Source organism: Staurois parvus, unplaced genomic scaffold (assembly GCF_062004578.1).
Source record: "Staurois parvus isolate SC_StPar_1 unplaced genomic scaffold, SC_StPar_1.0 ptg000137l, whole genome shotgun sequence".
NCBI classification, from domain to species: Eukaryota; Metazoa; Chordata; class Amphibia; order Anura; family Ranidae; genus Staurois; species Staurois parvus.
In genome coordinates this window covers 6,673,367-6,699,908 of record NW_028317933.1, presented here as the reverse complement: position 1 = coordinate 6,699,908, position 26,542 = coordinate 6,673,367, and the positions used below count along the sequence as shown (strand labels likewise).

The 26,542-nt window shown below is 42.8% G+C and overlaps 1 protein-coding gene across 1 annotated transcript; it reads right to left on the bottom strand.

Annotated features, from left to right (window-relative positions):
- Positions 1 to 22,889: 22,889 nt before the first annotated feature.
- On the bottom strand, positions 22,890 to 25,995 carry MAFB (MAF bZIP transcription factor B). The gene has a single exon (XM_089673302.1). It carries the CDS (start codon positions 25,733 to 25,735, stop codon positions 24,794 to 24,796), a length of 942 nt encoding a protein of 313 aa, XP_089529428.1. The 5' UTR covers positions 25,736 to 25,995; the 3' UTR covers positions 22,890 to 24,793.
- Positions 25,996 to 26,542: the final 547 nt, after the last annotated feature.

Here is a 26,542-nt window from a genome sequence, read left to right as displayed (position 1 = left end):
GCGCTGAATGGGCCGAAGACCATTGGGACGAGGCCACTGCAGAACTGCCGCAACCTTCTGAGGGTCCATGGAAAATCCCTCCGCGGAAATTATGTAGCCCAAAAAGGCAACCTGGGATCGATGGAACTCGCACTTCTCGAGTTTACAAAAGAGTCCGTTCTCACGCAATCGTTGCAGCACCTGCTTAACATCCTGGACATGGGACTCCATGGAGGTAGAGTAAACCAAGATGTCATCCAGGTAAACCACTACGCATTGCTGCAACAAATCACGAAGGACATCGTTTATGAATTCCTGAAAGACCGCGGGCGCGTTACACAATCCGAAGGGCATCACCAGGTATTCGTAGTGCCCAGTTCTGGTGTTAAACGCGGTCTTCCACTCATCCCCCTGTCTGATCCGTACGAGGTTGTACGCCGCCCTAAGGTCGAGTTTGGTAAAGACCGTTGCTCCCTTAAGGCGGTCGAATAACTCAGAAATCAAAGGAATTGGATATGCATTTTTAATGGTAATCCGATTGAGACCCCTATAATCGATGCAGGGCCTCAATTCCCCACCTTTCTTCTTTACGAAAAAAAACCCCGCTCCTGCTGGGGAAGTAGACTTACGAATGTGCCCCCGGGAAAGCGCATCCACCACGTACTCCTCCATGGCCTTATTCTCCGCAACCGAGAGAGGGTACACCCTGCCACGTGGAGGAGTGGCCCCGGGTTGCAGGGATATGGCGCAGTCGTAAGGACGATGCGGTGGTAAGGTACCAGCGCGTACCTTATCGAACACGTCCCGGTATTCCCCATAGTCGGTGGGCAACGCAGAGTCCGAGGAGGCACACAATACCTTAACCGGCCCCCGGATGCACCCGGCCCCACACTGTGGAGACCATGAGAGAATCTCGGCTGTTTGCCAATTGAAGGTTGGATTGTGCCTCTGGAGCCAGGGATACCCCAAAACCACCGAATAGTGTGGGGAAGAAATCACCTGAAAACAGGCCAACTCCCTGTGAACAGCCCCAATGGCTACCTCTATTGGCAGGGTCTCGTGGGTAACCTGCGGCGGCTGCAGGGGCCTGCCATCTATTGCTTCGAGAACCAATGGGGCAGCACGAGCCTGCAGGGGAATGGAGTGCTGCGCAGCAAACGAGCTGTCCAAGAACAACCCACCGGCCCCAGAGTCTACCAACGCCTGGGCCGTCACCGAGCCCCCTGTCCAAGAAAGGACCACGGTGATCAGTGGCTTATCCTTGCGGAACGCCGGGGACGAGGAAACTCCACCCAAGATCTGTCCCCGACATGATCTCAGGTGCAAGCGTTTCCCGGACGGACCGGACAAGACTGCCGAAAGTGCCCACCGAGGCCACAGTACAGGCAGCGACCCTCCCGACGCCGAGCGGCCCGCTCCCCCTCGGAAAGGCGAGCAAACCCCAGCTGCATGGGTTCCCCACCAGACAAGCTATCCCCAGGAGGCGTGGGAGGAGAGGGAGGAACGGGTGGGACAGAAAACGCAGGTGCCAGTCGATTGGAAGGCCCCCGCAGGCGTTCCTTGAGTGAAGGCCTCTCCCTGAGCCTGGTGTCAATCAGGATCAGGAAAGAGATGAGCTCCTCCAACACCACAGGCAGTTCCTTAGCTGCAATCTCGTCCTTCAATGAGTCAGAAAGACCATGGGAAAACGCAGCCACCAGAGCCTCATTGTTCCAACCGACCTCTGCCGCCAGGGTACGAAACTCTATAGCGTACTCGGCCACGGTCCGTGAACCCTGATGCATGGTCATGAGCAGCTTGGCCGCCGAGGCGGAACGAGCCGGTACGTCGAATACCCTACGGAAGGCATCGACAAAACCAGAAAAATCTTGAATCACCGGGTCGTTCCTCTCCCATAAGGGATTTGCCCAGGCCAAGGCCTTGTCTGAGAGTAGTGAGATGAGGAACCCCACCTTTGACCTCTCAGACGGAAAGGCGTGGGGTATTAATTCAAAATAAATACCCACCTGGTTGAGGAACCCACGACACTGACTCGGCTCACCCCCAAAGCGCTGTGGAAGAGGGGCTGAACCGGTCATACCTCTGGACACCGCGGGTGCCGCATCAGCCGCGGCGGTAGGCACAGCAAGCGGAACAGCAGCGGAAGCGACCACCGGAGCGACAACCGGCCTAATAACACCAGGAGTAAGGTGCGCGGTGCGTGCAAGCAGAGTTTGCAACGCCTGAGCGAACTGATCCAACAGGTGATCCTGTTGATCGAGTCTGGCGACTAGCATTGGGAGCGAAGGCGTGCCTGCACCGTCAGGGTTCATGGCACTTGTGTAATGTCAGGGCAGGAGCTGAGGAACGGACAGGCAGGCCTAACAATGTAACGCACTGGCAGACGACAACCACCACCCACAGACCGAAGTCCCTCAGGGCGCGGAGTCTAAGTCCCAGGCTGCCCTTCACCAGGGCCCCTGATGGTGGGGATGGACTTGACGCAGCCAGGAACCAGGTCGTGGCCCCCGAGACACCTCAGCTGCGGTAATGGCCGCCGCCAATGGCGTGTAGCTGGTGGAAGAGACAAAAGAGTAGTCAGACAAGCCGGGGTCAACAACAACAGGACAGAACAGTACAGGACAGCAGACGAGAATCACAGGTCACGAGCCGGGTTCAGCAACAGAGGGTCAGATCAAAGGAGAATACAAAGAATAGTCAAGACAAGCCGAATCAGATACCAGGAGAGTCACGAGAGTCAGAACAGAGTAACAGCAACACAAAGACACAAGACACAAGTGCAAAGAGCATGTGCGGGCCACAGGCTTATATGTCATCAGCCACACCCCTCTGGAGGATGGACCACAGAAACCTGAAGGCATAAAAGGGCTCCCATCATGCACAGCAGAATCCAAGATGGACACCAGCACATGAAGTAACATAACCACAGGGAAAAGGTAGGACCTTGACAGGCTGCCTCAGTCTGCAGTCGATGATGAGTAGCTTTCTTCTCCAGCGCAGTGAGGAAACTACTAACCAGCCGCAGCAGCAGCAGCATCAGGTGGACCTGGAGCAGGACCTCAAACAACAGGCTTGGGCCTACTTGGACAGCACCCTGCCAACCGAGGTAGACAATCCCCTTGACTACTGGGCAACAAAACTTGACCTTTGGCCCCAACTAGCTGAATTTGCCCTTGAAAGACTGTCATGCCCGGCCAGTAGCGTGGCATCGGAGCGCGTGTTTAGTGCGGCAGGAGGTATTGCAACTCCGCGGAGGACACGACTGTCCACCCAAAGTGTGGAGAGACTCACGTTTGTGAAAATGAATCAGGCGTGGATTAGTCTGGATTTCAAACCACCAGTTCCTGACACAACTGACTAAATCCGCCATGAATCATGCCCCAAACATGTGCCACTTTCAGGTCTCCTCACACTGCTGGTGTGTTCCATTTTTTGTCATAGGGTGCTGGCAGATTACGGGCCTCCCATAGCTGCTGCCAGGCCCCTAATCTGCCATGGGCCCCTATACCACCTCCTCATGCTGCTGCCAAGTCCAGAGTCTCTCATGGGTCCCTGTACGGCCTCCCATTGCTGCTGTCTCCATCGCCACACTCTGCCATGTGCCACTTTCAGGTCTCCTCACACTGCTGGTGTGTTCCATTTTTTGTCATAGGGTGCTGGCAGATTACGGGCCTCCCATAGCTGCTGCCAGGCCCCTAATCTGCCATGGGCCCCTATACCGCCTCCTCATGCTGCTGCCAGGTCCAGAGTCTCTCATGGGTCCCTGTACGGCCTCCCATTGCTGCTGTCTCCATCGCCACACTCTGCCATGTGCCACTTTCAGGTCTCCTCACACTGCTGGTGGTTTCCATTTTTGTCATAGGGTGCTGTATGGCCTCCCATTGCTGCTGCCTCCACCGCCACACTGTGGCTCCACACTCTGGTTTTGGCCCCGTGACTGCCCAAATGAGTGAAGTGTGCGGTGATTCTAAGATCGACGGCACTCATCTGCATGTCATTCTGACTGACAGTATTATTTCTCTTCCCCAGCAGACTCCAAGGGCATTTAAATTAAAGGTACAGTGTTCTGCACTCATATAAAGGCTCTCTGAAGCCTAGAAACACCCTTTTATAAGTTAAATTCGCAGCGAATATATTCAACTCGAATCGAAATTTTTCCACGAATTCGCCGAATCAGTCGAATCGAATTTTTGAATACTTCGCTCATCTCTACCTGTAATGTATATACTCAACACAGTCTGCTATATACGCACACTATGGATTCAATATACTTTGGAAAACAGCTAATGTACAACACTTTGTTTATGTTACTAGTTTTTAGATTTGGTTGATTTTTTATTTGGATTTTTAAAAGTCTCTTGTGATTTCATAATCATGGAAACCACCTCCACATCTAAAGTGCTGCCGTACGGCGACATCGCGAGAAGGTTGCCTTACTTCTGCTCTGAAATGGCTGGTCTCTAATCTGCACTGTCCTCCAAAACAAGCCTTATGGAACCAAGTCACCTATGGTAACTGAAGATTGCATGTCTGTAGGCTCCCTGAACCAGTGCAGACTCTCCTGGAATAAGTGATCTTGGAAGACTTAAGCACCCAAAATGGATTTTCCTATATGTTGCTGAAGAAAAGCTGAGAATGTTGGTGAATACAGGAAAAGAAAAACCCGAACATATCAGAGGTGCCTGTGAGAAGAAGGCTATGTGATAATAATGACCATTAAGGGAGAACAGTGAAATTGTATAAAACTATATATGTCCCAATAATTGTGCAAACATATAAAAGTTAAAAAAAAGACGCAAAGAAACCCCCATCCGCATCTTGTGTGACAAACGATTGATATAGAGGTGTTTCTACTACGGAGTCTGTCATCAGTGTATAGAGTTGTCAAGACCACATAGATGGCCAACTTTCCTGAAGGAGAGCGCTGCAACATCTCATGCGATATTTGACCTACCATTCCAGGCGGTCAATTATTTGTGGCAAGTGGGCTCTGGAGGGGGAGCACTACGTACAGAGAATTGCTATGGATAAGAAGATTTACTACTGTATCACTTAATATTCACACTGGATGCGGATTTCTTTGGGGGTTTTTTCCGAACTTTCAATTTTTTTGGAACTATTATATGTTTGCACAATTATTGGAACTTTAATATATATATATATTGTTTTATACAATTTCAATGTATACACAGTTTCATGGCATTGTATATGTGCTATTTTTATGACTATGTTGTTTAAGCACCTTGTATTTACTTATTGGTTTATTTGGGATTTAGTCACTGGGGAGGAGAGATATAATTGCCAGCACACGGGGTATTATAGCACATGCACATTTGTGGGGACCCTTTGTGTAGTAGGGAGTTCATTTATTTAATTAAAGTAGTTTTTGGGAGAGGCAGCGCAGCAATTTTTATGTTTTCCTGTCAGAATATCTGCTTCCTCATACATCCCGTACGGCAAGCAGATATTCTGACAGGTCTGCAGGAGACTTCCAGGCTCCTGTAGACAAAAATAATACATTTTTTACCTGGAAAAAATGCGCATTTATTATTTTTGTCTAAAAGGTGAACTTATCCTTTAAAAGTGATGGTACCCAAAACAGGCAATGGTTTAAACAGCTCATCGGTTTAGAGTAATCTGTAAATGAAGGGCCTAGAATTATTGCTCTCACTCTGACAATAAATACCTTTCGTGGTGAAATTGTAATTTACATATACCTGCACACCCTGCGTGCAGGGTGATGGAGTTTGGTTTTTTTACTTTTTTTATTGCTTTCATTTAACTTGATTGCTATCATAAGAGGGCTAACAAACCCTATATATGATAGTACTGGGCAGGTAACAAGTCCTCTTTATGGAGACATCAGGGGTCTAGAGGTCTTAGGGAAGTCATTGTCTTCTTATACTTCAAAAGGACTAGAAAAACATCCTCTGTACTGCAATTTTTTTTTTAACCTGCAGTGGTACACAAAAACAAAACACTTTTAATTGAACAAAAAAAGTGCATTAAAAAAAAAAAAAAAAAACACACACAAAAAAAATTGCCACTTAGGGGTGTGGCATTTAAGGAAATAGGGCCCTTCCCTGACAATCCAGGGTGCAAGGCTTCTGACAGGGGCAAGGATCACTCCTAGTCAAAATGCCTGTTAGACCTCTCTCCTCATGGTCAGTCAAATCCAACCACTAGGTGAGGAGCTCCCCTGAAGAGAGACCCCCCTGGTTCAGGGGAGGAAAAAACCTAGTGGCCACACATCCTCCCCCTAAACTTCAGGGTAGGCCCAAGGACCCACACCATCCATCTGAGTGAAAGGAACAATAACACATACATAAGTGCAAAATAAAACACACGTGAAGGAAAATAAACACTGTAAATAAGTGCCAAAGCATGCGCATTGACTATGCCTTGCAGCCTGGAAACAAAAATTACCACGGTCTTGGCTAAATTAATGCGGAACTAAACTCACTGTTTATAAAAAAACAGTTAAAATTTCCGGCACGCCTGAGAAAATTGCTGGTGTCATAACTGGTCACATGTGCAACATCATGGCAGTTGCAGATCAAACAGAGGCTGATATGGCAGCTTCCTTAGCTGAAAATCATAGGAGGGTTTAGTTCCGCTTTAACTGAAGTAAAATTGCATCAGATTCAACTTCTGTGTCTAACTGAAGAGTTAAGCTGCCTGAGGACAGTGCCAAATTAGCAGGTGACCATATGGTGGGTCTATGGAGGTATGTCAATGCATAAAGCAGCATTTGAAACAGAGCAACATGTCAGTTAGAAGAACAAATAAAAGTCTAGTAGCACACTGACATCAAGGATAGAGGAGGCCAAAACCGGTACCCCTATTACCCATGGAAAGGAAGCCCAATCAGGTTACCACTAGGGAAAACTGTCCCTGCAAGAATGAATTTGGTTGCGATATAGAAAAACTACAACTGCTAAGACTTTAGGTTCTTGGTCAGCTGGATATTTATTCTTTGTTTTTATCTACTACCAAATATTTCTTGGTTTTCTAGTTTGCATACAAGTACCACTGAGAAGCAGTTACAACTTCAGTCTTAATTTCTACCAGTTAAACAGCCCAGTCACCATGAGTTGAAAATGTTTATCTCATCAACCCTTTTGATCTTGATGTAACTCTTGCACAATGTAGGTCTCTGAACTTATTGCTAAGGCTTGTCATGCTGGCAGCACTTCATCCACTTTTTGGTTATAAATGACGTTCCCCCATGAAGATCGTTTGTTTCCCATGGACGACTGAATACAGCACTTTGTGAGCTGAACTGTTGCATATTTGTGCCACATTTTTATTACTAGTTCAAAACCAATGTGCTTTCTGAAAGGATGTATTGCATGTCCCAAATACATGCAGATATTAAAGTGACACTAAACTCACATTTTTAATAAAAGTAAATGCAATATGTCTAAATATACAGGTAAAACTCGAAAAATTTGAATATCGTGCAAAAGTTCATTTATTTCAGTAATGCAACTTAAAAGGTAAAACTAATATATGAGATAGACTCATTACATGCAAAGCAAGATAGTTCAAGCCGTGATTTGTCATAATTGTGATGATCATGGCTTACAGCTCATGAAAACCCCAAATCCACAATCTCAGAAAATTAGAATATTACATGCAATCAATAAAACAAGGATTGTACATAGAACAATATCGGACCTCTGAAAAGTATAAGCATGCATATGTACTCAGTACTTGGTTTGGGCCCCTTTTGCAGCAATTACTGCCTCGATGCGGCGTGGCATGGAAGCTATCAGCCTGTGGCACTGCTGAGGTGTTATGGAAGACCAGGATGCTTCAATAGCAGCCTTCAGCTCTTCTGCATTGATCGCTCTCATGTCTCTCATCTTTCTCTTGGCAATGCCCCATAGATTCTCTATGGGGTTCAGGTCAGGCGCATTTGCTAGCCAATCAAGCACAGTAATGCCACGGTCATTGAACCAGGTTTTGGTGCTTTTGACAGTGTGGGCAGGTGCCAAGTCCTGCTGGAAAATGAAGTCAGCATCCCCATAAAGCTCGTCTGCGGAAGGAAGCATGAAGTGCTCCAAAATCTCCTGGTAGACGGCTGCGTTGACCCTGGACTTAATGAAGCACAGTGGACCAACACCAGCAGATGACATGGCTCCCCAAATCAACACAGACTGTGGAAACTTCACACTGGACTTCAAGCATCTTGCAGTGTGTGCCTCTCCATTTTTCCTCCATACTCTGGGTCCTTGGTTTCCAAATGAGATGCAAAAGTTGCTCTCATCAGAAAAGAGGACTATGGACCAATGAGCAACAGACCAGGTCTGTTTTTCTTTAGCCCAGGTAAGACGCTTCTGACATTGTTTGTTGTTCAGGAGCGGCTTGACAAGAGGAATACGACATTTGAAGCCCATGTCCAGGAACTGTCTGTGTGTGGTGGCTCTTGATGCACTGACTCCAGCCTCAGTCCACTCCTTGTGAAAGTCCCCAACACTTTTGAATGGCCTTTTCCTGACCATCCTCTCCAGGCTGCGGTCATCCCTGCTGCTTGTGCACCTTTTTCTTCCACACTTTTCCCTTCCACATAACTTTCTATTATTGTGCTTTGATACAGCACTTTGGGAACATCCAACTTCTTTTGCAATTACCTTTTGAGGCGTTCCCTCCTTATGGAGGGTGTCAATGATAGTTTTCTGCACAACTGTCAGGTCAGCAGTCTTTCCCATGATTGTGATTCCAACTGAACCAGACTGAGAGACCATTTAAAGGCTCAGGAACCCTTTGCAGGTGTTATGGCTTAATTAGCTGATTAGAGTGGGACACTTTGAGCCGAGAATGCCGAGAATGAGCTGTAAGCCATAATCATCACAATTATGACAAATCACGGCTTGAACTACAGTTGTGGCCAAAATTATTCAACCCCCAATGCTGTAAAGGGGTTTAGGGACTATAGTGTACATTTGGAATTGTATTCAGAATCAAATCCTACAAGGACGTTGTAACTACCCAAATGCAACTAAAATGACATCAATTGTTTATGTAATACAGTAGTAAATGGTTCTTATGTGGTTTCTTCATTGCCACAATTATTCAACCCCTTAAAGACTACCACTCTGAAGAACAGAGGTTCATACAGGTGCTTTCCATCAGGTATTGAAAACACCTGTGGATGTCACCGAGCAGCAATCAAGCATAATAAGCACCAATTAGGCAGCTTTAAAATGACTGTGATACTCAGCTCCTTCTAGACATTTACTGGTGTGGTTACAAACATGGTGAAGGCAAGAGAATGGTCCAGGAAGACAAGAGAAGAGGTGATTTCTCTTCACAGGAAGGGCAATGGCTATAAGAAGATTGCAAAGATGTTAAACATACCAAGAGACACCTTAGGAAGCATCATTCGCAAATTCAAGGCAAAGGGCACTGTTGAAACGCTACCTGGTCGTGGCAGAAAGAAGATGCTGACTTCGACTGCTGTGCGCTACCTGAAGCGTAGAGTGGAGAGAAGTCCCCGTGTGACTGCTGAGGAACTGAGAAAAGATTTGTCAGATGTGGGTACAGAAGTTTCAGCCCAGACAATAAGACGCACACTGCGTAATGAAGGCCTCCGTGCCAGAACTCCCAGGCGTACCCCCTTGCTGTCTCCAAAGAATAAGAAGAGTCGACTGCAGTATGCCAAAAGCCATGTGGACAAACCACAAAAGTTGTGGGATAGTGTTCTGTGGACTGATGAAACAAAATTAGAACTGTTTGGGCCCATGGATCAACGCTATGTTTGGAGGAGGAAGAACAAGGCCTATGATGAAAAGAACACCTTGCCTACTGTGAAGCATGGTGGAGGGTCAATCATGCTTTGGGGCTGTTTTGCTTCTGCAGGTACAGGGAAGCTTCAGCGTGTGCAAGGTACCATGAATTCTCTTCAGTACCAGGAGATATTGGATGGAAACGTGATGCAGTCCGTCACACACCTGAGGCTTGGGAGACGTTGGACCTTTCAACAGGACAATGATCCCAAGCATACCTCCAAGTCCACTAGAGCATGGTTGCAGAGGAAAGGCTGGAACATTTTGGAGTGGCCATCGCAGTCACCAGACTTAAATCCGATTGAGAACCTCTGGTGGGACTTAAAGAAAGCAGTTGCAGTGCGCAAGCCTAAGAATGTGACTGAACTGGAGGCCTTTGCCCATGAAGAATGGGCGAAGATACCCGTAGATCGCTGCAAGACACTTGTGTCAAGCTATGCTTCACGTTTAAAAGCTGTTATAACTGTAAAAGGATGCTGTACTAAGTACTAAGATTGAATGTCACTTGGGGGTTGAATAAAACTGATAATGCTGTGAGCACAGAAAAGACATTTGTGGTTATTTCATTATAACTGTTATGTTATATTTGTCTGACCTACAAGTGCCTCTTTAATGTAAATGTAAGCAAGATGACTGAATGATCAAAAGCAATGTCAAACTGGCCAAAACACTCAATTTCAGTGGGGGTTGAATAATTTTGGCCACAACTGTATCTTGCTTTGCATGTAACGAGTCTATCTCATATATTAGTTTCACCTTTTAAGTTGCATTACTGAAATAAATGAACTTTTGCACGATATTCAAATTTTTTGAGTTTCGCCGGTATGTAGACTGTATCTAATATCTTGCGCTTTGTTTCATATCTCAAATGCAAACTTTTTCTGATATTCTCAGACTTCCTGTTCAAGGGTGGCTACATTAATTCTCCATGCCCCCCCCCCCTCTTGTGTATGTGACTGTAGCCACCCTTTCCTGCTCACCGCTCAGATGGACTACACATCTACATGCAGACACATTCAGTTCTATAGGAGCTGTAGAACAGACACAGCAAGCATACAACCATAGTAGCTGTGAAGCATCAATGAAAAAAGAAACCTGAAAACAATAAGAGACTTAAAAAAAAAAAAAAAAAAGCAGAGCCATGGTATGCCGATATTTTAGAATTATTTAGTGTCATTTTAAAAAAAAAAGGCAAAGTATGTATTTTACCATTGCAGTATAAGTCATAGTATAGAAGATATTTAAAGTGATTGTAAATAGTAACATTTTCTTTTTTAAAAAATAACAAAAACATGTTATACTTACCTGCTCTGTGCAATAGTTTTGCACAGAGCAGCCCTGATTCTCCCTTTGGAGTCCCCCAAGGCTCTGTCCTCGGACCCCTCCTCTTTTCCATCTACACCTCCTCCCTTGGCAAACTAATACACTCCCACGGCTTCAATTACCACCTCTATGCCGACGACACACAAATTTACCTCTCCACCCCCCACCTCACCCCCTCACTCACCGCCCGCATCGCCCACCTTCTGAACGACATATCAGACTGGATGTCACTCCATTTCCTCAAACTTAACCTGTCCAAAACAGAGCTCCTGGTCTCCCCCCCCCCCCATCCCCTCCATCACTACTAACAATGCCACCATCACTCCCACCCCACATGCCAAAGTCCTGGGTGTCACCCTGGACTCACACCTCTCCTTCCTACCCCACATCCAATTGCTATCAAGATCATGCAGGCTCCACCTCCGCAACATCTCCAAGATACGTACATTCCTCACCCCAGACACTACTAAACAACTCGTACACTCCCTCATCATCTCACACCTGGACTATTGCAACTCCCTTCTCACTGGCCTACCCAAACGTACGCTATCCCCACTCCAGTCGATCCTGAACTCAGCGGCCAGACTCATCCACCTCACCAACTGCTCCACATCCGCCACCCCCCTCTGCCAATCCCTTCACTGGCTCCCGATTGCCCAGCGCATCAAATTCAAACTGCTAACCCTGACCTACAAAGCCATTCACAACGCCGCCCCAAACTACATAACCGACCTGATACCCAAATACTACCCTACCCGTGCCCTTCGCTCCTCACAGGACCTCCTACTCTCTAGCTCCCTGGTCTCCTCCTCCCATGCCCGATTGCAGGATTTCTCCAGGACTTCCCCCATCCTCTGGAATTCCCTACTCCAATCCATCAGACTGTCACCTACCCTCATCACCTTCAGGCGCACCCTGAAGACACACCTCTTCAGGGAAGCCTACCCCGCCCTCACCTAACAGCTGACCTCCACTCCTCCCACCACTTCATTCCCCACAGCCATTTCCTCCTGTACCACTTTCCCCTCCCTCCTAGATTGTAAGCTTGAAATAGCAGGGCCCTCGGACCCCTCGTGTATTGTATTGTTACTGTCTTGTCTCATGTTCTGTCCCCCTCGCTATTGTACAGCACTGAGCAAACCCTTTGGCGCTATATAAATACTGTATAATATTAAGAAGAAGAAGAAGAAAAATGCCACAAAAGTAGGAGGATCATTCCATCGTAATTACTCTTTGTCTCATCATGAATACAGATGTGGGTTATAACCAAGCAAAACTATTGCCCAAAGAGACAGCCATAAGTGTAGGCTGTGAAAAGAATGGTTCTAGATAAAACCATGCAGAGTAGTTTGAAGTACCAAAAGTCCTTTACTACAAATTTTACAAAAAATTGAAACCTTGCAAGGTGAAAAAACACACCACAGATATTTCAAAATCAGCAATCCGGATTGCAATATCAACAGGCTGTCAGTAATGTTATGTGATATAATTGCCAATAACCACAGGTATGCTCTGAATATAACGCTGTTGTAAGAGTAATTCAATAAGTAGCTATGTATAGAGGGCAAAGAATGACCATCAACATCATTAAATGTCCATAATTATGAAGGATAATAATGATCGGAACCGGAGTCTCAAAAGTTCCAGTTATCCTTTAAATAGGAAATATTGAAGATCATGTATGTAATCCATGTATGTAATCTAGATGCATGGGTTTATCTAGAACCGTTCTTTTCACAGCCTACTCTTATGGCTGTCTGTTTGTGCAGCCCTAATCCTTCCCTTCTGGGGTCCCTCCCCCATGCTCCTGGCCCCTACTGAGTGCCCTCCGTAGCAAACCACTTGCTATGGTAGCACTCATGCAGGCTCACTCCCTAGCCAGATCTGTGTGTACATAGAACACAATCCCCTCCTCACTGGCTATGACTGACAGCAGCGGCAGCCAATGGCTTTTGGTACTGTGTTAGAGCCAATGAGAAGGCAGAGAGCTGCGAGAGCTTCTACTCTCATGCACATTACTGGATCGAGATCAAGCTCAGGTAAGTATAAAGGGGAGGCTGGTAAGGAAAAGCTGCATGCAGAAAGTTTTTTTCACTTTAATGCAGAGAATGCATGATGTGAAAACCTTTCTGGCTTTAGAACCACTTTAAATGTTGATAGTAAGATGGATATCCATCCTAAACTTTGTTGTTTTGGATATAATGGGGTTGGTTTACAACCTCTTTTAGGTTTATATTGCTGTATAAGTGGCCATTGGGAAGATGTTCTCTCACTTCCTGTCCTGGTGTGAGGGTCAGAAGGACAGGAAGTGAGGGAACATTTTCCCAGTGTGGCCAAAATTAGAAAGACATTTAAACTCTTACGCACTCTATCTAAAGCTGAAAAAACCTGTATTGAGTTAAGATTTAATTTATGTTTTGTTTTACTGAAGTTATAAATTTTCCCTGCTCTATATATATAGTACTAACTGTAAAATATTTTTCTTGGAAGTTCATTGAGGGACACGGGATTCTTACTATGTAAAAGGATGAGAGTGCCACACATTTGTACTAGGTCCACTAAAGGTTTATCTTGACAAGAGGTCACAGGATATAGTCATCATGTTTCAGGGGCTCACAGCTCCCCTTTCATTAGGGTTGAGGAACAAAACAGCTTTAAACAATATCAAATAGTCTATACATAAATGTAAAACAGCAAGTACATAACCTATAAGGTATAGTGCACTATGAAAATATAATAAATATATAATATGTACTAAAGAATATAAGAATCTCATGTATTTGGACATAAACACTCTGTATGTAAAATCCACAAGGTATATATGAATAAAAATTAGAGTAAAAGTGAAAGAATATCCAAATTTTTGGGTTGTCACCATAACAAGAATAGAAGGGAAATCTTCTATTGGGGACACTCATTTTGGAGGTATTTCCTCTCATTTCCTGTTTTGGCTATGGGACAAGAAGTAAAGGCAAATCTCCCTAATGGGACACAAATGGCAAACTTTGCTTCAAGTTCACTATATCTACCACTTATGTGTTTATGGGTGGCAATCATGTCCCACTTAAACAACTCTCAAAGGAGAAGGTCAGCCTGTTGTCCTCCATGCCTCTTATCAGTTGGGTGTCCTTTCTCCAGTTCCCCAACATTTTTTTTGTGAATTGGTGTCCAAAACCGAACCGAAAATTCTAGACAAAGTCTTAATAGTGATTTTTACAGGGGCAAAACGAGGTCTCCCCCTCTCTTTGGAGTCTATACCACTTTTAAAATGGATCTTCACCCTCAGGAGAGACTTACCTCCTCTCCGCCCCTCATCTGGCAGAATAGGGCTGTCTTTTTTGTTTGTCATGTTAAAATATGGCAAGCCCCCCCCCCCTTGCACGTTATTCGCCTAGGCGAATGATTTGCACTGTCCTCCCTTTGCCTCCTGGGATATGCATGTCCCAGGAGGCATAGCACTTCATTCAAAAGGAGAAGGGGGTTGGCCTAGTGCCACATCATCAGGAGCTGTGCCTGCTGAACCAGGAAGAGCTTGCGGGCCTCTTGCTGATGTCACAATCAACATCGCAGCACAGGTCCAAGAAGTAACAGAATGCAAGAGGATCTCAGCGGGACAAAGCTAGATCTACTAGGATGAGTATGTGCTACCTGGACCACCCAGTCTGGTAAGCTGGCCAGGAGGGTTGAGGGATTGGGGGGGGGCGCAGACAACCCAAAATCCGCTTTAATGCAAGAAAGTATTTTGCAAGCTTTAGAAACTGCACCTTGGCATTGCTTGCTATTATTAAGTCAATGATCTACCAGATCCTTCTCAACTATTGACTTCCATAGCTGTTATCCTAGAATGTTTGATGCATGCAAGTTTTTAGCTCCAAGTTCTTAACTTTACATTTATCAACATTAAACCTCATTTGCCACCTAGTTGCCTAATCAGAATGCATTCAGGTCAAAATTATCTTTGATTCCTGAAGTCATCAAAATATATGGAATAAAAAATTATACTTGGCCTTTTTGTTTTAGCTTATGAGTAATTTGATTTATTATTTGTATATTACTACCTTCAGTTCTGTTCTTACTATGTTGTTATTACATTGCTCTTAATTATATATTATATGATGGTGTCTATCATAGAATTACTATACTATTTCTTTATTTTTGGGTCATTTTTATTCATAGATATGTTGCAGATTTTACATACAGAGTTTCCAAATACATGACATGCTTATGCATGTTAGTACAAATGCCTTCAATATATTCATATGTATTAATTCTAGTGCTATAGCATTCAATATGTTATCAATAGCTGATCTACTTGCTGTTTAGCACAGCAACCATCTCCTGTCTGCATGCCTGAGCTAAACGCAGATGGATTCCAGGATGTAAATGCTACATCAATCATCTATCCTTACTGAAGATGGCCAGAGCTAGAAATGGTAGGGGGTGCGTGGACACATGGATGGGTGAGTTTGCTTTGAATATTAAATAATAAATAGTGTTTTCAGTTTGTTGTGTGCAGATACAGTTATAGTTCTGTTTTAAGAGTTGTATGTCAGGCATAATGACCTATGGACATGCCCAGGACATTAATAGGGCCTTCATTGTGAACTGATGGGGAAGAAAACTAATATGGATGACCACTTTTCTTGCAGTGGATACCCTTAACCCCCATCCATTTAGTTCAGCAATTTGTTGCTAAGAAAATCATAATTAATTTTTATGGGATAGCTAACAGTGAAATTTTTAAAGCGATTTATTACTCATCAATCGAGGATAGAGAGAGACAATCGCTCTTAATGCTTTCCTATGAAATGTTGAAACAAATGCTATACTTGGGTACAAATGATGAATCGTAGCTGAGCACAACCCAAAGCTGAAGCAAATCACCTGCAACTCTAGTGATTACATTGCTGGCTAAAAACTAATATCTGGCATTAGCGATTTGTAGCATAGATCACACTCTACAAACAAAATAGCTTGTGTTTCATCAACTTAACAGAACTTTTGCTTGTCTACAAAAGAATCAATAATTACAGTGGATGTGAATGATTTGCATTGTTCCCAATATTCAAACAATGTAGTGGTTAATAACAAGTAATAAAAAACAATCACAAAATTTGCAAGATATTTTAGCACTTACAAAGACTTATTAGCATGCTGCTCTACGCCAGAGGAACACAGAAAAGAACATTCCCATCTATAAAGTTAAATTGCATCAGGCCTCATGCTAGGATGACGACAGACAGATCATGGAGATCTGCCTGTCTATGGCCATTCTTTATATTACAACAGCAGATTTTCACAGAATGTCGAAACGAAAAATTCAAAACAAATATTTACCAAGGGAAGCGGTCTTCAAAATGTTACATTGATTTCACACAAGGTATATTACCCTTAACATATGAAGCACAGTACTGCCTTGTAGAAACAGATGACATTTACATATCACTGCAATAAAACAAAATCCCCAAATCATTCCTCTACCCTGCGCTTCCAAAACGGCAGTTTATAGCACAGACACAGCCTAAATATACTGAACTAATTATACCATTATAAAAGGCCAATTTTAACAAAAAAAAAAAGGAAAACTATGCAGTGTGCACCATTTCTGAAACAGTGAATTAATCTAATTTGCTTAATACTTTTTTCTGCTATTCTCATAATATTGCATCTTAAATAAAGTTACCTAGATAAATAAAACGTAACAACGCACCTTATTGGGTATTGCTGGACTTCTATACCATACTGCTCTGCAGTGCCGTGCCTGCTTACGTGCCAGTGCTGAATTCGCAGACGGCTGGGGATTTCTCAGCAGGAAACAGTTAATATGTTCTCGCTCCTTTTCCTGGTGGAAATGTATTAGCACTTCATAATTTTTAGTGCTATCAGCGATTATTTGAAACTCACTAGCACAGAAATCTCTGGAGGATGTGTAGAAGATTCACTAATTACACTTAAGCTGTGCACCTGGCCAAGCACACATGAACAGGGGCCCAGATCTGTGAAAGCCAGTGGGAGACATTGCAGGGGAGGATGTGATTAGTCTTTTAGCAAAAAAAGGTGCAAGTATCAGGAGAGCAGATTGATAATTATATGGGTGTCTTGATTAAACATAAAATGTTGGACTTTCTTTTTAATGGATCTCTGCACCGCTGCATGATGCAAATGCCAAAACTCAGTGCCACAACGCAGATTTGCTCATACACTAACAGGATACACACCAAAGACAGATATAAAAATAATATGGTATGTACATAATAGAAAGCCTTGAGGCCGTAAATATAATCTGCTTAAAATTAGTTTATACAAAATCTTATCTGTCCGGAAGTTCACAGTTAAGTATATCGGTCTTTACTACTAATCAAGCAAGAATAATATCCACTTGCATTATGCGGATGTTGCCTTGTATATTACTGAATCTGCAAGGCTAAGACTAAATCTACTGTACAGAATCTTGCTAGCACCATGTGAGCTTGTCCCACAGAACTCACAGCCTAAAAGCGGTTGCAAGCCACTAGTGCAAAGGATAAGTCAACAAAAACTCACATTAAAGGGATCCCTTGTACCAAAAAAAAAAAAATAATGAAGTGTTTTAATATTCACATAGCATACAACCTAGCAAGATGGAAATACATAAATACGTACACAGGGAGGTTACAATCAAGTGGTTAATTCAAGTCTTGATGCCCAAAACCAGTGTAATGGAAGACACCACTCCAACCCGCATCAGATTTCATATAATATTCCTGCAAGTGTAATTGTGGTCGTTCTGCTTCCATCCTGTACTATTGTCTCAGTGTGATCCAGACGCTGCGGTAACACCACACATGACATATATATTTCTGAGCCATATCTTAAGTTCTATGGTTTGGCAAACCACCGTGTTACGCAAAATGCTAGCTGCTATCTAGGGAGGCAAATGAGACTTTGGTCTTAGCACTATTAATGCACGTTCAGACCAAGACAACGCCGGGATGTTTGAAACGGTCAATACATGGTAATTTTAAAGAGCTAGCTTACCTCAATACTTCTGCCAATGGAAAACTAGGCCTCATAAGCAACCAAAAAACAGAAATATTCAAATCTTTCATCGCCCAAAAAAGAAAATCACTTTATGAATCAACACCATCAGTGCTTTAAACCATGACACTCACGGCGTATGTTGGTGAGGCTATCTTGGTATTTTCAACAGAGAGAACGGTTGGTGTATTCATTAGGGTAGTCTTCTTTTTTTTTTATTAAAGTCTTCACAAAATGATTAGCTCTTTGCTATGTAGTGACTTGCTATATCACTTCATTGCTTTGTAAAAATCTGACACCTCTTTACAGTATGGTATGTAATCTTAAACCAAAAACATTAACAATCAAAGTGACCAAAAAAGATTTGACTTCATAATGCCGTGAGTATAAAATAGCTACACATAGGCTGCATAACTGTACTAGAGATGTTATATTCTTCGTAAAGTACAACCTGCCATTTTGTCCATATAATTGGAAACTTACCTGTTATTACTCAAGACATTAAAAACATATGCAGAGATGTTGAGATTAGCTGAAAGAATGAAATTGAGATTACTATCATCTGCCTTTGAGCAAGTATGATCAGAAATAGTTGGAGGGAGACTTGTCCATACAGACATCTACAAAGAACAGCAATGTCTGATTACAGGGCCAAGAACATATGTTGAAAGATACGATTTGTGTCAGGAGGAATACATCTATTTTTTTTACCCTTTCTCTTTAACAGCAGGCCTCAAAAGCCTGTTTCCCTGCCAGCCCATTAATAAACCATTTGGATGCTGCACTATGACTAATTTAAATGTTTTATTTTTTTATTTTGGTTTGCAGGAAGTGAGGCTTTATGAAAGTGAGAGAGAAAAAGAGAGCGAGTGAGAGAGAATGAGAGTGTTAGATTGTTCTCTTTTGAGGACCACAGCATATATGCAGGTTGATGCTATTGACGTCACAAATGCCTGCTTGATGTATGACCTGTTTAAATATGCAACTCAAAATATACCAGAGAGGAGAGGTGACTATGAACAGACAGGTAAGCGAGAATCTAGGATAATATAGTGCAACTTCATATACTACGCCTTAATGCTATGTACGAAGATAAAATTGTATGCATTGCTTTAGCATCCAAATACTAAAATCTATTGCATGTATTTTTTTATTTATTCAGCAATGTGAACATATATAACACACCTACTGTCAAATCTGCAGGATGTTTTTATTCTGTACAAAATTCATGAAGAGTAACTGAAATCTGCATGAAATTCATGACAAACAAGCCAAATCTGCAGGACAATTTTTATTCTGCATGAAATTCATGACAAACAAGCCAAATCTGCAGGACAATTTTTATTTTGCAAAACATGAATGATGAGCAAGGAAAATCTGCAGGACATTTTTATTCTGCACAAAATTCATGACAAGCAAGTTCAACCTGTTTTTCTGACGTGTTAAGCTCAAAGTAGCAGAAGTACTAAGAGTCAGGTTCATCTAAACTGGTAGGCTTACAGATACTGCAGACTACAAAATGAGAAGAATGTACAAGGCAGACTCCCATCACTTGTCAACTGCTGGCTACTGATCTGCAAAGGCTGCCCATTTCACATTTCGCTCCCGCAGACTTTACTGCAATGCAAAGTTGTAGGTTTTTCTATTGCCACTTTTCCGCTGAACCAATCTCTTTTTTTTTTACTCTGTAAGGATGCAAAGTCCGCTCTCTTCATGTATATCATTCCCGGTAAGGTATTTTGCTGAACATTTATCCCACACTGGAAATACAGATAGTCAACCAACACAGAGCGGTGCAAATAACTCGAATACACGGTTAATAAAATCACAGCGCTAACCTTTTCTTTTATTGCTCCGGGGGATGGTAGCCTGATAGTTGCACATTCAGCTAGCCATACTTTTGGGTATAGTTATACACACATGCATACACATTCATGCATTGTTCTTTCATTTCAAAATTAAGCTTTATAATATAAAATATATAGAAATGTATTTTTTATTATTTTTTCAATTACTGAAACATTTGATATCACTATGATATTGATATTACCAAATAAAGTTATTGATTCAGTAAGAAAATCAGTTTGTTCATGTAAGCTTTTTTCTTTTAAGACTTTAAATATCCTAAAATGTGAAGAAAAATACACCGTGGGTATGCAGGATAAGAATAATATAAGAAGCTCTGGTAATACCAGTTAATTTACCTAGTTAGCTTGTACCTGGTAAGTATATAGACCCTTTGTAACAAGGGGCAAAATATACAAACATTTCATTAAAGATGACCTTGTAGAACTTTTAACTAGCCAAAAAAAGCTGGTCAAACCATTTTAGTCCTATCTGTACTTTCAGGGTATTCCTTATCTCATGTAGCTTGCTTTTTGCTCAGTACCTGTCAGTTATCAAGTTGCTTTATAGTTATTTTGTCACATACGTTATGACAGATACAGTCAATAATAAATGCAGGTAAGGAACAAGAGCAAATCAGACTGTAAGCTTTTTGCTCCAAGTCTGAACCTGTGCCTGTTATAACCAAGTGTACATTAATGATTGCAGCTTTTTAACCTGTACAGAACTAGAAAAATGATTATTTTGCAGATCTGTCGGTAGTTTGGGTAGTTTCCCTGCATCTGGATAGAAGCATATTATCTATTCTTTATCCTGAATTTCAGAATTGGACTGTTGAACCCATTTATCTGTAGAAATGTTAAGAGAGAGACATCCCATTGCTGCTCAAAGAAAGGACATTTCTTTATTTTTTTGTCTTTTTTGTTGTTTAATTAGTCCAGCCATTTATTCAATGCATGCATGAGAGGACGGTAATACGCTATGGCAGTTCCCACCATATTCTGCTCTAGATCCCTCAGTCACTGCCAAATCAGACACGTTAACCCCTCTGCAACTACAAGAAGAATGCTGCGCTCTGATGAGCAACGTGACAATGACAGTGGCAGAAAAGGTGTTTAAAACTACTTTTGATGAACAAGGGCAGAGCTAAATTCATGATTTAGCAACCTGTAGCCAATAGCCATTTGCTGTATATTGATTTTAGTATATTAGAAAAGCAATGAGGTGACTGCCACCAATAGCTTAAATTATTCTGTACATCAGATTTATATTGCCTGTGTAGTTTAGCTTTTAAATATACTAAATACCAGATTTCCTATTAGATTGTAAGCTCTTATTATCAGGGCCCTCTTAACCCTCTTGTATTGTATTGTAGCAGTACTGTCTCCCTTTAGATTGCAAAGCACTGTGCAAACTGTTGGCGCTATTTAAATCCTGTATAATAATATTAATAATATCATGTTGTTGCAGTGTCTCTAGGTCTTCTACAAATGCAAATTGAAGCTTTTGGTTCAAGCTAAAGTCTTCCAAACAAGTGCATGATAAAACATAGGTGGGGAAATTAGAAAACATGTTATGTCGCTCTATGGCAATGTATCTTGCCATGTTTGGCGGTCAAAAAAAGCAATATTATAAGGCCAAGACAACAATTAAGTAAAAGTGAATGAGATGTGCAAACGCCAAGCAGTTTTGTATACAGTTCAATAGGATCAATTAAACTGAACCCCAAGTTCTTTAAAAATAATGACAGATGACTTGAATATGTGTAGAAAATATATTCTACTGGAATGTTCTCAGATAGTTCCTATTTATACTAATACCATATACGGTGATATTATTACTCTACTGTAAATTCCATATGTTCCAACAGAACTATAAAAGCAGCAAGCCAGAAGAGCTGATTTTGCCTTGTACCACTTTTCATAATTAGAATGACAGCCAGGCAACTAGCATTTGCAGGTTGCTCCCATGTCAACGGTTTACTCTTGTTTATAGTAGTAACAGCCTATTTCCTAAGTGAACCACATTTTATTATAATGTCTAACAAAGTAACTCACAGAACTCTGAAGTAACCCTGTAAGACAATTTATATAAAAGAAACCTCCGCAGATAGAAATACGGGCAGCTGAATGCAGCTTCAAAAAAGTGCTAGTTTTCTGACCTTCTGGCTTTACTACTTTCAGAGTCAATGATCTGGAAAAGTATGCAGATTAGCTCTGATTTCTTCTTAGATTCTCTACATACTTGTTCCAGGTCTACCTTAGGTAGTACTGAAGCCATTTAATTAGAATGACAGCCAGGCAACTAGCATTTGCAGGATGTTAGAGGTTGGCAAAGGCAGCCCATACATTTCTGTTGTCAGAGGTTAGCGCAATATAAATTCTATTAAAAAAAATGAACACTATACAATATATCAACCTGTTGCTGCAATGCAATTGCTTTGTATCATTCTTTGGCGTCAGATACTACACTTATTAGGATCAAAAATGGTTTCAGTAATCTGTGAACATTTTTAGTCCTTAAACTCTTTCTGAGCCACATATGACCTATGGTGATGAAACAGTTACAATATGAACATGAATGAATGAAAGTGGCCATCATGTGCTACAAGCATGCACCTCAATGCATGTCCTACCGGAGGATGTGTGTCAATGATTGTTTAAATTCAGTCCGAAGGCCAGCAGATTAGTTTATGGTAGAAGACTGTGGACCCTGAACTTACACTAAGTACACAATGCACAAATACAAATAGCTTCAAGTAAGAACTAATTATGCTCGTTTATGGTTCCCTGTATTGCATTTAAAACCCCAGCAGATATTTGTTAAACCACATTTGCCGCTGTACAGCTTTATTATTTTTTCTTAATATATAAACGTCAAACTGCATACGAAAAACACACAGTAGAAAAGAAAAGACCAGTCCATGTAACATGCGCCATTTCAATGATTTTAATAAGCAAAATAGGAAACAATTTTGTTAACAAAAAAAACAAAAAAAAACAGAAACCAGTCTGAATAAAAACTACAATAGACCAGGTTTGAACTTTACGCTCGTCTTGTAAGCAGGGTTTGAATTTTATCCCTTCACAATCGACATGAAATTTAAAAAAAAAACACCATGTTGCCAGAGACATGATTTCAACACAGTTGAATCAGCAAATGAATAAAGTAATAAAATCCTCACAGATCACTGCTAATACATTAACAGAAACCCTCTATATTTCAAGACTGCAAGCATATTGATGTCCACATAATCCTGTTTTAAACTATTAACTTATTTATAGACGAAACAAAAAAAAAATTAAAATGCATCTGCACCAGCAGTGCAAAAAAATGGGAAAAAGATAAAAAAAAAATCATACACATATATATATAAAAATGTTTCTCTTATTTTGGTATGCTGCGATCCCAAAGCATCACTTTACTTTTACTGACCTGCAGAAAATAAATGAAACTGCACAGCAACCAGCTGCAAATAACTGCTACATATAGATATATATATAAATTAACTGAGCAGGAGAGGGGCAAGAAAAGGAAATAAATTCATTTGCTAGGTGGTGTAGTAGCAAATCAACAGAAGAACATAACGCTTAGTAGCAGAGTTGATAGGAAGCATTTAGTATCTATATAAGTCACCATTTAAGCTGTCACAACATAGCCCGGCTTTTGTCCTAGGAGAATATGTTATTGCAGATCTGCACAATCCTGGTGTCAGCAAAAATTAAACTCAGATGCCACTTGTTTTATGTTAAGGGGTAGTAATCCAGTCCCTACTTATTGTGGAAACAAAATAACACACAAGCCCCTAGGAAAGCTGGAGGGGCTCTGGCGATGCCCAAAAGGGTCATCTATTGATTTCATACCAACACTGGGAGAAAAGAAGAAGAAAATGAGGTTTGTAAATGTGTGAATGTATGTATAAACAGACATACACACACATACAGATAAATAGAACTATCACAAGAGGCAACAATAGTATTTAGCAGTAACTACCTACTACAATGGCACCAATGCAATATGGAAATCAGAATTAAAGTAACAAAAAGGGGCAATATGATAACTGCACTACATGGACAAAACTTGTTTTTTCTCCTTTGCACAATGAAAGAAAAAATGTCCACAACGTCTTACGCTAAATTAAACTGAGCTACCGTGTGAGATATCGGGAAGAGCTGGAAAGTTTCTTAATATTTACATGTTATTAAGCATTTAGGAGGATAGAGCAGGGATCTGAACTGAAACAGAAAGCAGCAACAGTCAGGAACATTGAGAGCAACAGAACAAATGAAAGTTGGAGGGATGAGCCAAAGGAAAAGCATGCTCAGATTAAACAAGATAATGGTACAAAATAGAGAGTATTACCATACATGTCCAGCATGCAGGATTAATATTTAATGTCGTTTTTTTTATATTTTCTAGATAAGCAGGCAATAAAACCAAAGGGGGGTAGGGTGCACTGAATGTCCCACCTGTTCAGTTTTTTTTTCTTTAGGTTTCTATCACCCAAAATGGATGTGTAAATGTCTGTGGAAAATAAAAGCTGCATATAACGTTCATTCTTCTTCCGAAGTGGCAGTGATATTGTCCAATACAGTTCTTGGTGGTTTTAAAATGAAGTCATAGCCAAAGTCCTCTAACCTGACCCCTAAACAAGTTCAAATCCCCCCAACCCCCCAGAAAAAAAAATATAAAAAAAAACATCCACCAGTGTAACATTAGCTTCTGTGCACCCATATAACCCCCTGCAGACTAGTCTACAGAAAGTCCTCAGTTATCAAGGAGGCACCCCCTCTTGTCCTCCCTGTCTACAGTTCTGGATGGAGATGTGACAAGGGAACTCACATGAAGAATTCTGGAGAGGAAGGGTTGTCACTGGTTGAGCCGGCCTCCCTAAAGCTGTTGTTGGTCAGTTTCTCGCACTTCATTTTGTAGGCATCTCGCTCTCTGGCCAACCGATTGACCTCTTGCTTCAACTGCTCTACCTGCTGGATGAGTTGGGTCTTCTCGTTCTCTAGGTGATGCTTCTGCTGCACCCTCTTGAACCTGCAGGACTGGGCATAGCCTCTGTTTTTAAGGGTTCTCCTCTTCTGTTTCAGGCGGATGACATCGTCCTTTGTGAAGCCCCTCAGGTGCCTGTTGAGCTCCCGCACAGACATAGAGACCAGCTGGTCATCGGAGAACCTGTCTTCTATCTGGTTGTTGGCCTGGTGTGCTGGGTGATTGTTCTGGAGTTGCTGGGGTGGGGTGGAATTGCCGGGTTGGCTGGGAGAACCCTGGTGGTGGTGATGATGGTGGTGAGGGTGCTGGTGAGGATGAGCCATCTCCTCATGGGGGACACCTTGGTACTGGTGGTGGTTTTGGTGATGATGGTTATGATGGTGGTGATGGTGACCCCTGTAGCCATCGTAGCCCTGAAGCTGTGGTGGCATCTGGTGGGGGCCAATGAGGGCTTCTACAGCGTCCTCCGGGGTGAGGTTCAGAGCTTCTGGGTTCATCTGCTGGTAGCTGCCCGCCATCCAGTACAAGTCTTCCAGGTGGGTCTTCTGTTCTGTAGGGCTGAAGCTGGGGGAGGAGGGCACGGAGCTGCACGGGGTGCTGATGGGAGTGGAGGACACGGAACCGGAGGGCTGCAGTCGGTTGCAATGTCTGACGGTGCGATCTACTCTACCATTCAGCGGCTCCTTCTTGACATCAAACTTCATCAAGTCAAAGTCGTTGACATACTCCATGGCAAGGGGACTGGTCGGCAACTCTGCTCCAATGGCCAGCTCTCCAGCCATACTCCAGATCTGCACCTTGAGTGTGCCTAGGCTGCACACCCAGGAAGTCCAGGGCAGAAGGAGCTCAGGATGGGTCACCCACAGCAGGAATCGGGTGGAGCGTGCCCTTCTTCTCACCGCAAACACAGTCCCGGGGACACTCAGCCCTCCCCGGATCTGCTTTGTAACTTCCAACTGCTGCAGCGGCTCGGGAGGTTGTCAGCGCTGGCAGGGAGTAGAGGATCGATCCTCTAGCTGAGAGCTCAGCTCTGCATATCGTCTGTGCCTTCCTAGGCAAGTCCCGTACTTATATGCCACAGTCGAATCACGAGGGGAGGAGGCGTGTCCCCGGAGCACTAACCAATCCAGGGAAAGGGAATTGCGAAGATTTGCATAAAGCTGTCCCAGAAGGGGCGGGGCTAATGGAAAGTGACAGCTAGAAGAGAAGTCAGCTGACTAGGAGCCGACAAGACCAGGCAATGCCACAGCTGAATGGAAGCTGCACCTCTGGGCTCGCTGTACGTGCAATACGAAGGGTGCAATACTATCCTTACACACATATATGTACTGGGATCTCATGAAGGCCATGTCATGTCACCGCACACACCTTACAATCAGGTTTAGGTTTTCCAATCTGAGGACCTGCCCAAAATATCCAATCAGATTGTACATTCAGACTTTAATGTGAATGGGGAGATCTGATGAACAGCTGCAGAGGCCAGCTTTGTGTATGATGAGCAGGGACTGGTGCAGATTGCTGTAAAGACCCCCATCCCCCAATCCCAGCCAACCCGTGACCTAGATGCTGGAAAATGTTCACAACTTGAA